Source organism: Leptopilina boulardi, unplaced genomic scaffold, assembly GCF_019393585.1.
Source record: "Leptopilina boulardi isolate dan_hultmark-lab unplaced genomic scaffold, ZJU_Lbou_2.1 LbouV2_59, whole genome shotgun sequence".
Taxonomy (NCBI): Eukaryota; Metazoa; Arthropoda; class Insecta; order Hymenoptera; family Figitidae; genus Leptopilina; species Leptopilina boulardi.
Genome location: NW_026138004.1, coordinates 160,653 through 177,296, shown reverse-complemented (window position 1 = coordinate 177,296; position 16,644 = coordinate 160,653). Strand labels below are relative to the sequence as shown.

Below are 16,644 nucleotides of genomic sequence, written 5' to 3'. Positions count from 1 at the left end.
CTTTTTTTTTACCTAAATTACGCAATATTTTCTGTTTCTTAATTTTTGCTGCAATGAAATCAGCATATTATAAAAGCATAATTTTTGATCGAAATAAAAATATCATGATTTAGAACGCTAAATTAATATTTATCCACTTAAGAGAAAAAAAAAAGAAAATATTGTAAAAAATACAAAAATGAAATGTATATAAAATATCAATGTGTATAAAAGTGTAAAAATCAAAAAAAAAAAAAAAAAAAGGTAACAAGAAATTAAAAACAAATTAAAAATCTTTTAGAAATGCATTACAGCAGAAATTAGAAAAAAAAATGATAATAAATTTCGTTAAAAAGTTAAAAAAAACAAAACAGTTTTTTTCGTCACAATTGGTAATAGAGTCACCGAATTGATGGTACAGCAAGAATAAAATAAGCTAAGCAAAGGGAGTGGAGGAAAGGAAGATTGTTTTTGGAAAAAGATTTTTTTTTTTGATAAAGTTTTTTGTTTTTTTGAAAAGAAAAATTTTTGAAAAAATTAATTTAAAAATAAATTAATGAAATAAAACGAAATACAAACGTGAGGATAAAAAAAAACAAACTTTTGAAGCCTTTACAAGCTCAACGAGAGATTCTATATAAGATTCCCGTCCCTCCTCCTTGCGATTAAAATATTGTATAAAAGTCACACACCAAGTGTTTAAAGGGAAAAAAAAAGCTACAATAAACTTATTATTACAATGAAAACGAAGTATTCGCGGCTTTCGACTAATTCCTCGGCTTTTTTGACTAAAGGAACTTACTAAGAAATCAAAAAAAAAAAAAAATAATAAAAAAAAAAAAACCCAAAAAAATATGATACTCTCAGTATGTAAGAAAGCAATTAAATACAAATATTTAATTAATTCATTAAGATAACGGAAGAAAGTGATAAATAAAAAAAAAAAAAAATACAGAAAGAAAAAAAAATGAGAGAGCAAGACGTTATTTCGAGCAACTGTTTCGTACTATGTATATCCCAAACTTTGTAAAGTGGAATAGTTAATGAGAGCGAGAGAAAAAGAAAGAAAGAGAGAGAGATGAGAGAATGAAAATAGTTGTAAAATGAAAAAAGAAGGAAAAGCGCTAATTATGTTAGTAGAACAATCGAGTCGATCGACGAGACTTGTGGTTACACGTATATATATACAATATGTACTTGGTTTATTGTAATAGTATATATATATATATATATATATATACAAACCCTAGTACATTTATATATATATGTATATTTTACAACTTTTTAACCTAACCGTCGATTAACTTCGATCTCAATATAACCAGGTGCAATTGAAACTCGAAAGACTTATAAACGACACGTTTGTATCATGTATAAATATGTACAGGGCCCCTCCTCCATGAATAATTTTTGTGTGATTGTTAGTTTATTCTCTCCAAGTCTGTTAGTTATACGTATTTATAAACATAATAATTATGTACTGACCTTTTTTTCCCAAGGGGTTCGCTAGCTTTTATATAATTCTGCATTTCCAAAATCCATCAATTTCAATATTTCCCTAAAAAAAAACACACACACACACACAGGAAAAAGTTTTTTATTTGCTTTATTTATTTGTATTTAAGGCCAATTTCACCAACTGTAATTAAAATTTGATTAAATTAATTAATTACTCTTTGATGAAAAAGTTAAGAGATTATTGATACGAGAACATAACCTTAAAAAAAGTTATTTTAATTCAAGCTAAGTTTTACACGATTTTTTCTAAAAATATTATATTATACATTTTTTTAACTTTTAATTTATTTATTTTCTGATAATTTTCTTTGTGATAAAAAAAAAGCTGAGGTTTAAGGCCAAGTCCAAGTGAGGCAGCGTCATCTACATTGAAACTAAAATTTTGGAAAATTTTCAACAGCCTTTTCTTGAAAACAAGAAGGTAAAATGCTTTTTTCTTTATGGATAATTGATTATTGGCAAGATATACACCAGCTAAAACTTTTTTTGAGTTTACAATAATAAAAAAAATTTCATGTCAATAAATTAAATATGAGCACTTTTTTCACAAAAACTGTAACAGTACTTTCTCAGAAATTACAATCAAAAATGCAATTTCCATTTGGAAAATTAATAAACGCTAAAAAATACACGACCTAAGATTTACCAATCACGAAAATAACAAAAAAAAAAGTATTTTAACATAACATATTTTACTCATTATGACAGCCGTTTGGCAGGTTATATATGTCACCAGACGTTTCGCAGTTTTGCCGAAAGGAGGAGATTGGCGCTGTTGCTAACCACCTGAACACAGAAAATTAAAAGGCATTAAAATAAGCTGCAACGCTTATTATTTTAATCCATTTTGGTATTAAAATAAGCAAAATTGGATTAAAATAATAAGCGTTGCAGCTTATTTTAATGCCTTTTAATTTTCTGTGAAATACATAATCTACCAAAGGGCTGTCACAATCAGTAAAGCAGTATCAATATGTTAAATATTTAATAAATTTTTGTTGTTGTTATTTTCGTGATTGATAAATCTTAGGTCGTGTATTTTTTAGCGTTTATTAATTTTCCAAATGGAAATTGCATTTTTGATTGTAATTTCTGAGAAAGTACTGTTACAGTTTTTGTGAAAAAAATGCTCATATTTAATTTATTGACATGAAATTTTTTTTATTATTTTAAACTCAAAAAAAGTTTTAGCTGATGTATATCTTGCCAATAATCAATTATCCATAAAGGAAAAAGCATTTTACCATCTTGTTTTCAAGAAAAGGCTGTTGAAAATTTTCCAAAATTTTAGTATCAATGTAGATGGCGCTGCCTCACTTGGACCTGGCCTTAAAAAATATTCTGAAGAGATCGTTGAATCTTGGAGGAAAAAAAATTTTTTAGACTATTTATTCCATTCACTTACCTTACATTTATTTTACTCGAACTAGTAAAATTGAAATTAATTTTGTTCAAAGAAATTTTAGTTCATTATTAGTCAAGTTCTATGTGATTTGTTTTAAATTTGAAAGCAACTTTATAACCTTTTTGATTAAACCGTTCGTTTTGCCACACGTGCTCTCTGAAGTGTTCTTCGAAGTTTGTTCTAATTCTGATCCGATCTGGGTTTTGTTCTATTGGGATCTGAAATACTGCGATACGCCATCTGGTGAGAGCCTTGTTGTGGTGGCCATGTTTTCATTCCGTGTTTCTCTAACATATATAAAAAAGAAAGAGATAAAAAACCAAGATGGTTGTCACAAGAAGGCTCAGGGGTGGGTCAGTTTCGCGTGATTTCTGATCCCAATAAGCGAGTGTGACTTCTAACATCGCTCATCGTAACCTTTTTGTGAAATGTCTAAATTTTTTGTGTCACCCTGAGGACACATTTTATTCTGTTCCGTGTGATTTTTCATGAATTTTACTTATTTTATCTGAGTTTGAAGTGACTCACTGTTATCGTGCTGTGACCTCTGCTGTTTATAATGCTCTGTGAAACTATGAGGCTGGTTACACCGAGAGCCAATCAGGAGGGTTAAATTTAATCCTCTGTCGCATTAAACAAGTGGACTAAATTTTTGCGTCTGCGCAGAATGTTTGTGAACATCTGCGACCATGATTGCAATAGGACAGGTTTGAAAAGTTCGCTGGCTTTGGCGACCACGTGGTCATATTTTCTAACCTGTCAATATCGCAACCATGGTCGCAGATGTACACAAACATTCTGCGCAGACGCAAAATTTAGTCCACTTGTTTAGTACGCCAGAGGATTAAATTTAACACTCCTGATTGGCTCTTGGTGTAGGTAGCCTCTATGTAAACATCTTTTGTGTATCTGCGGTGTCACCTTGCAGTGTAGTGGTTTTCGACACTTTATAATATCTTAACTGTATACCCCTTGTTCAAGGTTTAAGTATATTTAAAGTGTTTGAAACCCGGTGTTGACATTTTCCCGCGTTCCAATTATAATTGATGTTTCTCACTCAATTTGAGTTTGTTTCTCATTGTTTCGTCAAGAGGGAGCTTGACTTCAGTAGTCTTACTTTAACCTCCCATTGTTTTATTTTTCTGATTCGTTTCTGATTAAAGTTTGAAATTGTTATTGATATATATATATATATATATCTCAATGTACGGCCTATGCGCTTTGAATTCAATTCTCACATGTATTCTTCTCATGGGAGTTTATTATGATTCATGAACGGATTCAACGCATGGCAAAGTCATTTTTCTTGTTCTCGACTTGTTCGTTTTAAAGCGAACAATATATTTGATTCAATTTCAAATTTCCTATAAGCTGGATTTTCCTTACTGTTATCTAACCTGTATTACCAACAGTGTATCATATAGTTTATTCTAGAACTTTGTCGTCTTTTAAGTTTATTGTTCTGAAAGTTTTCTAAGCCTCAAGTCATTTAAGAAAAAGAAGAAGAAGTACTATTATTTTCTTCAACATATCGTTTTTCTTCAAGTTAGATATCTTATTTTGAGGTTATCTTTTCTTTCCAATACAAATAGATGTACATTATAAAGTTTCACAGGGTATTTGCAACATTCGAATTTTTTCACAGTTCTTTTACAGTATTTTTGTATTTGATTTATTTACTTTACTATAAAAAAAATTAAACCACGAAGTAATATAAGTCTATACACCGCACTTAAATCATGTTATGGATTTGGATTTTGGAGAGTCAAAGATTTCAAATTCGACACTAGATGAAAAAAAACAGCGCTCCTTGAGTGAATATTTTGTACTAAAACTGTCGTCTACTATTGAAATGTGATTTACTACACGTATTGTACATTTAATACATTTAATTGCTAGTTTTTATTAATTATTGTTAAAATTTTTATTAATTATTGTTAAAATTAAAATTGATATTGAAAAAAGTATTGTTTATAAATTAAATTTCTACGAATAGAATTCACGAAACGGAAATATTTCACTCGTGATATACATTTCTAAAATTTGTTAATTGTGAAAGATATAAATATTTTCTCTTTGTGGATTTTTATCTCTATTTACAAATTTAATGTATCAGTGTTTTATTTTGACAATTTCAGATTCTTAACATATTTAATTTTATGAATATATTTATTTTATTTATCATAAATATTAATAGAAACTAGTAATTATATAATTAGTACTTGAATAATTTTAATTATACGCTCTGTGTAAATCACATTTTAATACTTAGCAGACGATATTTCTAGTAGAAATTACCCACTCAGGGAGCGTTGTTGTTCCATCTAGTGTGAAACTTGGCCAACACAGAATGAAATCTCTAATCGTAAATCTTAAGCTTTTACATGAGAGAGAAAAGGACAAAAGATATTTCTATCGTTTTCTCTCTCATGTAAAAGCTTAAGATTTACGATTAGAGATATCATTCGGCTTAGGCCTAATCGAAATTTCTGACAAGAAATAAAATTTTCACAGTGAATTTTGGTCGTGAGTCTCCTTATTACTATCGTAGATTTTTGTTAAATTCTCGATTAAAATATAAAAATTTAATTATCTAACCACGACTTTAATCCGAGTTGGTGAAATTGTCCCTTAAATATTTTGGTTTTAATAAATAAAATTTATTAATTTTATATAATAATATATAATTATATATAATAGAAGATGAAAAATTACAAATTAGTCAAGATGTTATAAAAATGGATAAAAACTCGAGAATCCCACCGCTGTCACCAAATGATGAGGATTAAAAAAAAATTCTTTTAAAACAATGACTTCGAATTGATATTGATATTTGTAATTTTACATCTTATTATAATTATTTTTATTAAATAATTATTAATAATTCATTAATATTTATAATTTCATTTGCAAAAACGAAATTAAGGAATATTCAGCAATATAGCAATTTTTACAATTCATCGAAAATTATTATAAACAACTTCTACAAACACACAAAAATTGTTTAAAAAAATTAAAATTTATTATTTAAAAATCAACATAGCTATTTATAGAATTTTTTACTTGAATTTAATAATGAGGAAAGAAAAACATTATTTCTGTTTCTATTTAATCTTAATTATTTAAAATTTTTCTATTTATTTACATAATTTATTTATAATATTTGCAAAAAAAAAAAATTGTACGTTAATTTTTTATTATTGTTTGCAATGTAAATGTAAAAAAATTTCATGATTAAAAAAAATACTTTTTACATTTACCGAAATTTGAAATTATGTATTTGTTTATAGAATTTGTTTATAATAATCAAATAACATCTTTTTGCTATTTTTAACATCATTTTCTCAGTTTGCCCCTGCTGATGGTTGTAATCTGATTTATATTCGCAGTAATACAAAATCACCTAAATTACTCGAGTTGAAATGAAATTAAATACTTTTAGCAGAAATTTTTTTATATGAGACGCTCCACGAGAAAAGGGACCTTAGAGGCAAAAAATTTTAGGTTATGTTTCTGTCACTGATATTTGTCTCCATTAGATCAAAAATATTCAATAAAAACTGATTTTGATTTTACCTAATTAAAAACGAATGTTTAATCAAGATAAAAATATCACTAAACATAACCTAAAATTTTTTGCCTTTAAGGTCCCTCTTCTCGTGGAGCGTCACATATTTCTGTGTTTGCTTACGTCGTGGATATGTATTATATGTGAGTAAAATAATCCAAAAGAGGAAATTTTTTTTTCTTCTGCTATGTAGAGATTTAAAGTAGAATGATAAACTCAGTACATTTGTTTTGAATTAAGTCAAATTTTGGTTGAATTAACCAAATAAATGCATTGATTTATAAATTAATTTACACCTAGAGAAAAAAATTTCTTTAATTTAAAGAAACCAATTTCTTTGACTCGTTTTCTTTCATTCAAAATAAAATTTTTTTTTGAAACAAAAAAAGATTCTTAGTTTCAAAGAAATTTTCTTTGAATTAAAGAAATTTATGCATTAAATCAAAGAAATTCTAACATTAATATAGGGTTAAAGAAACATTTATTTGAATTAAGTAAAAAATTTCTTTGAAACGAAGATATTTTTTATTTTTTTTTTTAATCAAAGATAATTTGTTTGAAACAAATAAATTTTCTTTGTATCAAAGGAAAATTTATCAAAGAAATTCATTTCTTTGAATCAAAGAAATCTTTTTTCTGTGTGTATGTATCAGAATAGAAAAAAAAAATTCCTTACAATTATTTACCTCACATGAGTTTACTCGATGTAAACTGACTCAATATCATCAGTATTTAAAAAAAAAAATGATTTTGGAGATTGAAAAGGGAATGAAGAGAAAATGAAGAAAATAGAAAAATTCTTCGAGTTTCAGGGCGAGCAACGTACGAAAGAAAGAGATTAAAAAGATAAGAGAGCGAGAATTATAGAAAGGAACGACTAGCGGAAAACTGCGCATGCTTAAAATAATGCAATCTGATTGGTCAAAAGCTATTTTGACCAATGGGATTACTTCTACTAGTCAAAAAACGCATGCGCACTTCCGTTTTGTCTTCATTTTTTGTGAGCGAAAGAAAGAGTGAAAGTCGAATGAAGAGCGAAAGAATGAAAGAGAGAAAAAGAGAGAGAGAGAGAGAGAAAGAAAAAAATGAATGAAAAACTCATGTTCCTCTCAAGTCGTACGTGTTCTCCTCGAGAACGAGTCGATATCGATTTTCTGCCAATTACTGCATTTCCTATAAATTTTTCCTTTTGATCGATGAAACGACACGAACGAGGATCATTAACCGCCAAAAAAAAAAGTCGACCGTTATAAAGCCTCGACATTCGCCATTCTTTTGTCGATTTTATCTTATTATAATATCTACACTTTACTCTACTATTGGTTATATATTTGTGGATTCATTGTCCCCATTGCAGGATATTATATTTAAAAAAAAAAAAAAAGAAAAACAGAAGCGAATTCGAAAATAAAAACACTCTGGAAAATACAACCGTTCGATCATCATTTACCAAAACCTTATCATATATTATATATTCGAGATTTATTAAAACTGTATAAAAAAACAAACACATACACATACATACTCGAAGGTATATATTATATATACTTTCCTCCATCAAATTACAAAAAAATAAATAAATAAACAATTCATGTTATCAAATTTTTGCGGTATGAATGCAACAAAAACAACAAAACAACAACAACAACAACTTTTAAACCTGTATTCCAATTTCTGGCTTTTATTACATATTGAACGATTTTCAATTTAAATAATTATGTATTAGGCTATTGTATTGTTCTTACCAAGCTTGAAAAGAAATTTTTTAACAATAAAATATTATAAATACTATTCAAGTTACGTTTTTACTCTGAATAAACAAAATAAACATTTTTTTTAATTTTTTAATTATTTTATTTTACTTTAGTAAATTTTTACTTTGCAATTTTGTTTTATATTATAAACAAATATTTTTAACATCAAAATATATATGTATAAGGCACCGCGAGAAAAGGGGACTTATGTTAAAAAAAATTTTAGGTTATGTTTTGAGATAGTTTAACTTTGTTAAGAGCATTTGAACCTTCGTGACGTCACAAATCATGGCGCATGACACGCAAACTTCTCAGGTATGTGAAAAGCACAATTTTGAATATTTTTTAAAAAAACCTTTTGGAAAATGTTCAGAATAACATAGACTCTGTCTGTTATGTGCGGAAAATTCAAAATTTTGCGTTTAAAACGTTTTTTAAACAATGTTAAGGTCACAAATCATGGCGCATGACACGCAAACTTCTCAGGTATGTGAAAAACACAATTTTGAATATTTTTTAAAAAAACCTTTTGGAAAATGTTCAGAGAAACATAGACTATGTCTGTTATGTGCGAAAAATTCAAAATTTTGCGTTTAAAACGTTTTTTAAACAATGTTTAAGTTGGTTGTCACAAGTAAGGGAAAATACACGAATTGCTTATATGTAGGCATTGTTTAAAAAACGTTTTAATCGCAAAATTTTGAATTTTTCGCACATAACAGACATAGTCTATGTTTCTCTGAACATTTTCCAAAAGGTTTTTTTAAAAAATATTCAAAATTGTGTTTTTCACATACCTGAGAAGTTTGCGTGTCATGCGCCATGATTTGTGACCTTAACATTGTTTAAAAAACGTTTTAAACGCAAAATTTTGAATTTTCCGCACATAACAGACAGAGTCTATGTTATTCTGAACATTTTCCAAAAGGTTTTTTTAAAAAATATTCAAAATTGTGCTTTTCACATACCTGAGAAGTTTGCGTGTCATGCGCCATGATTTGTGACGTCACGAAGGTTCAAATGCTCTTAAAAAGTTTCTTATTAGGAAAAAGGAAAAATAGTTTTTATTAAATTTTTCAAATTTTTTCAACGACTTAAACATACATGTTTCAAAAAAATTTAATTTAAAATTAAAAGTTGATTCTTTTGGGGAATTTTCACTTCAAAAATCACAAACATAACCTACATTTTTTTTCCTTTTCTCGTGAAGCGTCACATATGTGTATTCTTATATTTAGAAAACAATATTTGTTTTTGATACAACCAAATTTTAGTTGAATCAATCAAATAAATGTATTTCTATACAATGAGCCAAATTTTTTTGGTTGAATCAACAAAAAGTTTATTTGGTTGAATCAAATTATTTTTTTGTTCTCAAAAATTCACTAAAATTAATCCAAATATTTATTTAGATCTAATAAATATTTCTTCGAATATAATAAATATTTCTTTGATTAAAAAAAATATTTCTTTGAATCTAATAAATATTTCTTTTAATCAAATAAATATTTTTTGAATCTTATAAATATTTCTTGGAATTAAATAAATATTTCTTTATATCAGATAAATATTTAATATATTTTAATGACGTCTAGGATATTATTTATTTATTTATTTATTTACTATTTAGTTATTCTTAAAAATTTACTTTTTTCACTATTATAATTAATTTGCTTTTAATCTAAATCAGAACACCAGTCATTAATCCTCTTATAAACGAAAAATATTATTTTTATTGTAAAATTAGAATAAATTTTAATGTCTGATTGTTACGGAATTTTACTACTGAAACTTCACTAACAAAAATCTTCAGTGTCTGACTACAAATTGACTTTTACCACTGAAAAAATAAGAATTCAGTGTCTGACTGTAACACGATTTTACTACTAATAGAATTCATTCGAATTTTCCTACCAGTCCTGTCTGACTACAAACTATCATTTCCTACTAAAATACACTCAGAAAAAAGTCCTATTATTTGTCTCAGAGCGAAATAAATATTTATTTTTTTCAAATAAATTTTATTTTTGTTAAATAAAAATTTTATTTGCTTTAAATAAAATGTTATTTGTATAAAATAAAAATTTTAATTTAAAACAAATAAAAAGTTATTACGCTCTAAGACAAAATATAATTTATTATTTTATTTCTGACTGAAAAATTAATTACTAATTGCAAATTTAAAAAAAAAGTAAAAAAAAAAGTTTTGTATATATTGAAATATATTGCTGTTCCAGATAAAGATTTTTTTTCCTCCAACAAAATTATATACTTAAAATATAAATATTTCTAAATGACTCTCTTCTTGATTTTGAATTATAGTTAAATTTTACTAATTCGATAGTTTTTTATTAATATTAATTAGTAATTATTAATTACTTATTCGATTGTAAACATTTTTTTTTAATATTAATTAGTTAAATTTTTCTAATCCATAATTAGTAAAATTTAACTAATTCAAAAGCAAAAAATAAGTCACTAATTCAAATTAGTTAAAATTTTTTACTAATTCTATAATTTTACATTTAGTACAAATTTAAATCATTTTTAAAATTTATATTTTCAAACTGTCATTAATTTTTAATTTTCTAGAAACTTTTTTTTCAATTTCTTCCAAAAAAATAGGAAATAATTTACCATAGAATAAACTTTTAAATACTTTCTACCTTATCTTCCAACTTTTAAAGAAAAAAAAGATATACCTTCTATCTGAGGTCGATAAAGAACTTTTCTTTAGATTCATTTGTAAGTAAAAAAATATTTAGTACAAAAATTTTTAAAAATTTCATTTTTTAACATTCCTTCAGTTTTATTTATAATAATTTTTTTCTAAAAATATTACATAACACTATATATATATATATATATAATATGTATAGTAACTAAAAAATTATTAGAAAATAATTTTTTATGATGAAAAATATTACAAAAAAAAAACAAGTATATATTCACACAATATTGTAAAAATATATATATAATATATGTATAATAATTACAGTAAATTAAAAATAACATTTGTTGATTCTTTGTGGGAACATTTTGTTTTTTCTCTTTTTACAAAAGCGATGTTAAAATATATGTCGGTGTATACAAAATTTATACATATACAGGTGTATAATAAAAATCATTCTCTCATTCACATTCTAAATTTTATACATTTACAAAGGCATTAAGTATTTTTTTTTTTTAATTTTACATCACAAAACTGACAAGTCATTGTATTTTTATAATAATAATAATAATTATTATCATTTTATGTATATAATTTATTTGACATCGTCTATTCTATCCCCTTTTATAAAAAATATATTTCACGTTTTCGTCCATCGAAAATTATTATTGTTTATAAATTATATTAACTTATATAAATACACATACATATACAATCGTTTCTTTAAACCCTTTTTTAGATTTTTTTTTTTTGAAATTATTTTTTAAATTAAAGAAAAGAATTTTTTAAAAAATAATTTATTAATTAAAATTTCTTTTCTTTTTAATTGCAAAAATTATATGTTTTCAATTAAAAAAAATATATTTTATAAATAAAAAGCACTTTTAGATGTTTTAAATTATTATTACATAATACCTTCTTTGATTTTTAAACCTTTTTTCCACTACTTAATAATACTTAAGTTTCCTTTAAGAGAATCACTCATAAATCCATTTGGATTTAAAAATAAAAAAACATTTATTTACATAATTTTATTATTTAAATATTTTTTTTTTTAGTAAAATATAACGAAAATGAGGCTTTAGAATGAAAAAAAAAATGTTAGAAAACTATGAAACAATAAACTGTTATGTCTCATATTTTTAGGTCTTTGGAAAATTGTTTTTTTGCTTCTTTTCAAATATATATATAAATAATTTAACGACTACATTTAAATATTAAGAAATGGAATTTAAGATTTTTTTTTCTTTTTTGTTAATTTTATAGCCGTTTTATTGTCAAGTGTTTATTGAACTCTTTTTTGTATGTTATTTCTATTTTTTTTAAAAGTCCATTTCTCAAAAAAAAAAAATAATAATAATTGGCAGTCTTCGGAATGGAAATCCATTCTATAATATAAAAATGAAAAGTCCTAGTTTCATTTTAATTAAAATCACTGCTATTTTTTTAAAATATATAATAATAATAATTAAAATTTTATGAATTTATGACATAAGTTATCCAATCAACGGTTTTTGCTACTCTATGATAAATTCCTGGCTGTCCTGGCTGAGCGCAAGAATATCCGGCTGATACAATTCCAATTAGGTACCATCTTCCTGTTTTTTCAAGCATTAATGGACCTCCGCTATCGCCCTAAAAATTATTTTCAAATTTCAACAATTGTAAATGATAAATTATTTTCTATTTCATAATTGACAATTATAAAATAGCTTACCCCATTTTTTAGAATATCTAATAAATACAAATATCATAATTATTATATCAAAATATTATTACAGTAATAATTAATTATTTATTAATAATAATTTATTTATTATATTAATTAATAACTAATTACTTATTTATATTAATAATAATTAACGTATTATACTAATTAAGTGGGGGAATATACTCAGGGTTGGACACTTGGCTTTTCTTAAAATAAGAATACTAGCGCCATCTATGCACGGACGTGGCGAAGCTTCTCGTAGTGAAGCCTAACTTTTTGTGGCATTACATTTTTGGAGGATCAAAAGTAGCGTCTGCTATGACGTCGGTGCATTTGTATGAACGAAAAAAGTTTTGTAAGCGATGTGATTAAACATAAAAAATGAATAAAGAAAACAAGAAATTTGGCAAGATAAGTTTATTGCACGTATTGTGGGGTTCATGATTGAAGAAAAAATGAAGTGAAAAATCGAATCGCGAAACATGTCTGGTTATGGTTAGCACAATTCGAAAATGTTACTTCTACTTAGGGTGGGACACTTTATACACTCAGGGTTGGACACTTTGTTAATTATGAATTTGACACAATTTATAAATAAATATATATAAATAAACATTGACGCACACACAGCACATTTTCTGCCAAAGATATTAGAAAAATAAGAATAACGTTAAAAATAAAAAAAGTGAACCTTAAATACGTTTTCAGTAACGTTATAAATAATATTAATTGTCAATTATAAATAACTAGCAACAAATGCGCGCTACCAACATCCCATTGGTCAACTTTCTTATATAAAAATTTTTAAATCATTATGATAATGTAATTTTATAATTCAAAATAATGATAAAATTTAAAATAGAAAAAAATGGCAATTTTTATCGTTCTTTGCAATTTTGACAACTTTTAATTTAAATTACCGACATTAATTGAACTATTTATTTGCGCTCTACACTGCGAACAGACAAAAAAATGACAATTTTTATCGTTTTTTGCAATTTTGACAGATTTAAACTGACAAATCGTCAATTTTGACCCCAAATCCTTCATCAGCGACTGAAAATACATCTAGAATGACTATGGAGAAAATTTTAAAGCACTTAATATTTGCACAGGAACTTGAACAGACAAAAAAATGCCTTGTATTTTATTATTATTAATACCCAAGCAGCACGGTATATCCCTTGAATACCACCGTGGAATATTCCCATGATCTTCCAGGAAAATAAAAATGTCCGCATCATGGGAATATTTCACAGTGAAATTCAGGGTATATTCCAGTGACATTGAGTGTAATGTTAAAGGAATATTCCAGTGATATTGAGGGAATATTCCACGGTTATATTGAATTTTTTTTCAAGTGTTGAAATAATAGAAATGTGTTATAAATTGTTATTTGAATAAGCAGGAAGATTAAAAACACATTTAAAAAAAAAATCAATGCAACCGTGGAATATTCCCTCAATATCACTGGAATATTTCCACAATATCACCTGAATATCCCGTTAATGTCACTGGAATATTCCATGAATGTCACCGAGGAATATTCCCTCAATGTCACTGGAATATACCCTGAATGTCACTATGGAATATTCCCATGATGCGGACATTTTGATTTTCCTAGAAGATCATGAGAATATTCCACAGTGGTATTCAACGGATATTCAGGGAATATACCGTGCTGCTTGGGTAATAATAATGTAAAAATGAAAAAATAAACTTAAAAAACGTTTGCAGTAACGTTATAAATGCTATTTTATTTTTTTTTACCCATAATTCGCTTCGATTTTCACAAAGTGTCCAACCTTGACTAGATTTTTTTTTAAATGATCACAACTTTTTTAATTTTATACCAATCAATTTACGATCTTCAGCAAAAGTGTACCTCTTTTGTACATGTTTGTAACAATATAACTTAATTAAATTTTTTTAAAAAAAGATTATAAATAAAGTCCAAAACGGTGTCAAACCCTGAATATATTCCCCTAATTATTAATCAACCCAAGAAGCACGTAATATAACCTCAATATCAAGGTAATATTACATGTAAGATTCGTAATATAACGTTGTAATATTACAGTAATCTTAAAATGTCCGCCTCAAGGTAATATTACCGGTAATGTTACTGTAATATTACGCGCTAATATTAAGGTAATATTACAGTAATATTGCAGTAATATTATACCGTAATATTAAGGTAATATTACAAGAGAATATTACAGTAATATTATGGGAACATTTCTTTACGAAAAAAATCTACCCATCCAGGGAATCGAACCCTGAACTCAAAGCACACGAGTCCAGAGTTTTACCAACAAGCCAAATTGACTTGTAATATATTTACGTTTTTTATGCTTTATGAATAACTCAAATCAGTCTGTAATATTACTCTAATATTACAGTAATATTCCCGGTAATATTACCTTGAGGCGGACATTTTAAGATCACTGTAAGATTACTGTAATATTACAGCGTTATATTACGAATCTCACGTGTAATATTACCTTGATATTGAGGATATATTACGTGCTTCTTGGGAATTGAAATAATAAATCAATTAATATTAAAACAGTGAAATGAAAATTAATTTTTTTTTCGAAAGCAATAAAGAAAAATATTACCAGTAATATTTCCAGCTATATAAAAATATGATTATTATATTTCTTTATCATTATATCAAAATTAAAAGAAAAATTAGAATATGAAAGAGTAGATGAAAAAAGATTAAAAGACATTCTTTTGTGAAACAAGTTTTGTTTATATTTCTTTGAATGAAAAAAAAGGTATGAAATATATTAATAAATATATTATATAGAAGAGAAAAAAGAAAAGTATGAATAATTTATGTCAGTTGTTAATTTTAAGAATTTTTTTTTTTTTTTTTCATTCATTTTTACCTGACAAGAATCTTTGCCACCACCACGATAACCAGCGCACATCATTTCATCATAAATGACAACATTAATGCCATTAGAACGATGCCACCTTTCACAAACTCTATTGTCAATAACTGGTACATCTACAGCTTGAAGCGTTTTTGGCCTTAATCTCGAACCTGAAAGAAAGTTCCAAAATAGTCATTATATGCTGAAAATATATATATATATATATAGTCGTTAAAAATTTTTGTACAATGTTTTTTTTTTGTCAGCAATGCCAATCAATAAAAAAAAATGTAAAAGTTGAACGTTGATTTTCTAAATTCCTTAATATGGGACCTTTTTTTTCTTTTGATAATAATTTTTTGTTTTCTCTTCATTAGAGAAATAAAATGTTTCTAAATTCTATTGTTTATCATTATGAAAATTCTCTATTAATAATACTTTTTTTGTATCAGATGTTTTTTTTTTTTTACTGAATAGTAAAAAGATTTTATATAATTAAGACCGTGAAACATTGTCCCAAACTTACCCCAAACCATCGGGAGGAAATTTGAAACTTTTTTTTTTTAATTTGTATATTAAATGAATATATAAAATGAAACATGGAAAAAAATTTTCACATGGAACAGTGATATATTTACTAAAACAGCGAAAGTTTTCGTTATTCTAGAGAAACATATCATTGTTCTAGATAAAGATTTTATTCCGTGAAAAATTTAGTTTTTTTGCCCTGGTAGTACTTATTTAATATTTATTTATTTTCACATTAAAATAATAATAATAATAATAATAATAATGATAATAATAATAATAATAAAAATAATCTAGTATTGAGATACATATACTCGTCGTTTCACTGAACTTTTGATAGATAATTTGAAATTATTATATAAATATATGAGTAATTACCCGCTTGAAGTGCTCCCCAACCTGCAGCCCACCCGTATTGTCCTAAGAAGTCTTCATTTTTTTCCGGTAAACAAATTGGTGCTATATGAGGCATGTAATGAACTGGTCGATCTAATCTCAGTACAGCAACATCAAACCTAAATATAAGAAAGAAAAATATGCATAAAAAATAATACATTATAATTTAATAAAAACAAAATTTTTCTAACATAAATAATAAAAAAAGAAATGCATTTTTAAAAACTAT

At 25.7% G+C, this 16,644-nt stretch overlaps 1 protein-coding gene across 3 annotated transcripts in view; it reads right to left on the bottom strand.

Moving 5' to 3' along the window:
• Positions 1 to 11,982: 11,982 nt before the first annotated feature.
• Positions 11,983 to 16,644, bottom strand: part of LOC127290299 (venom protease) — a 46,383-nt gene continuing 41,721 nt past the window's right edge. For 2 of the 3 annotated variants that reach the window (XM_051318791.1, XM_051318792.1), the window contains 3 exons: positions 16,398 to 16,534; positions 15,504 to 15,661; positions 11,983 to 12,530 (listed from right to left, as the gene is read on the bottom strand). In XM_051318791.1, the coding sequence (XP_051174748.1) occupies positions 12,372 to 12,530; positions 15,504 to 15,661; positions 16,398 to 16,534 (454 nt within the window). In that variant the 3' untranslated portion in view covers positions 11,983 to 12,371. The remainder of the gene's footprint in view (positions 12,531 to 15,503; positions 15,662 to 16,397; positions 16,535 to 16,644) is intronic. The other variant, XM_051318793.1, reaches the window with a different exon arrangement.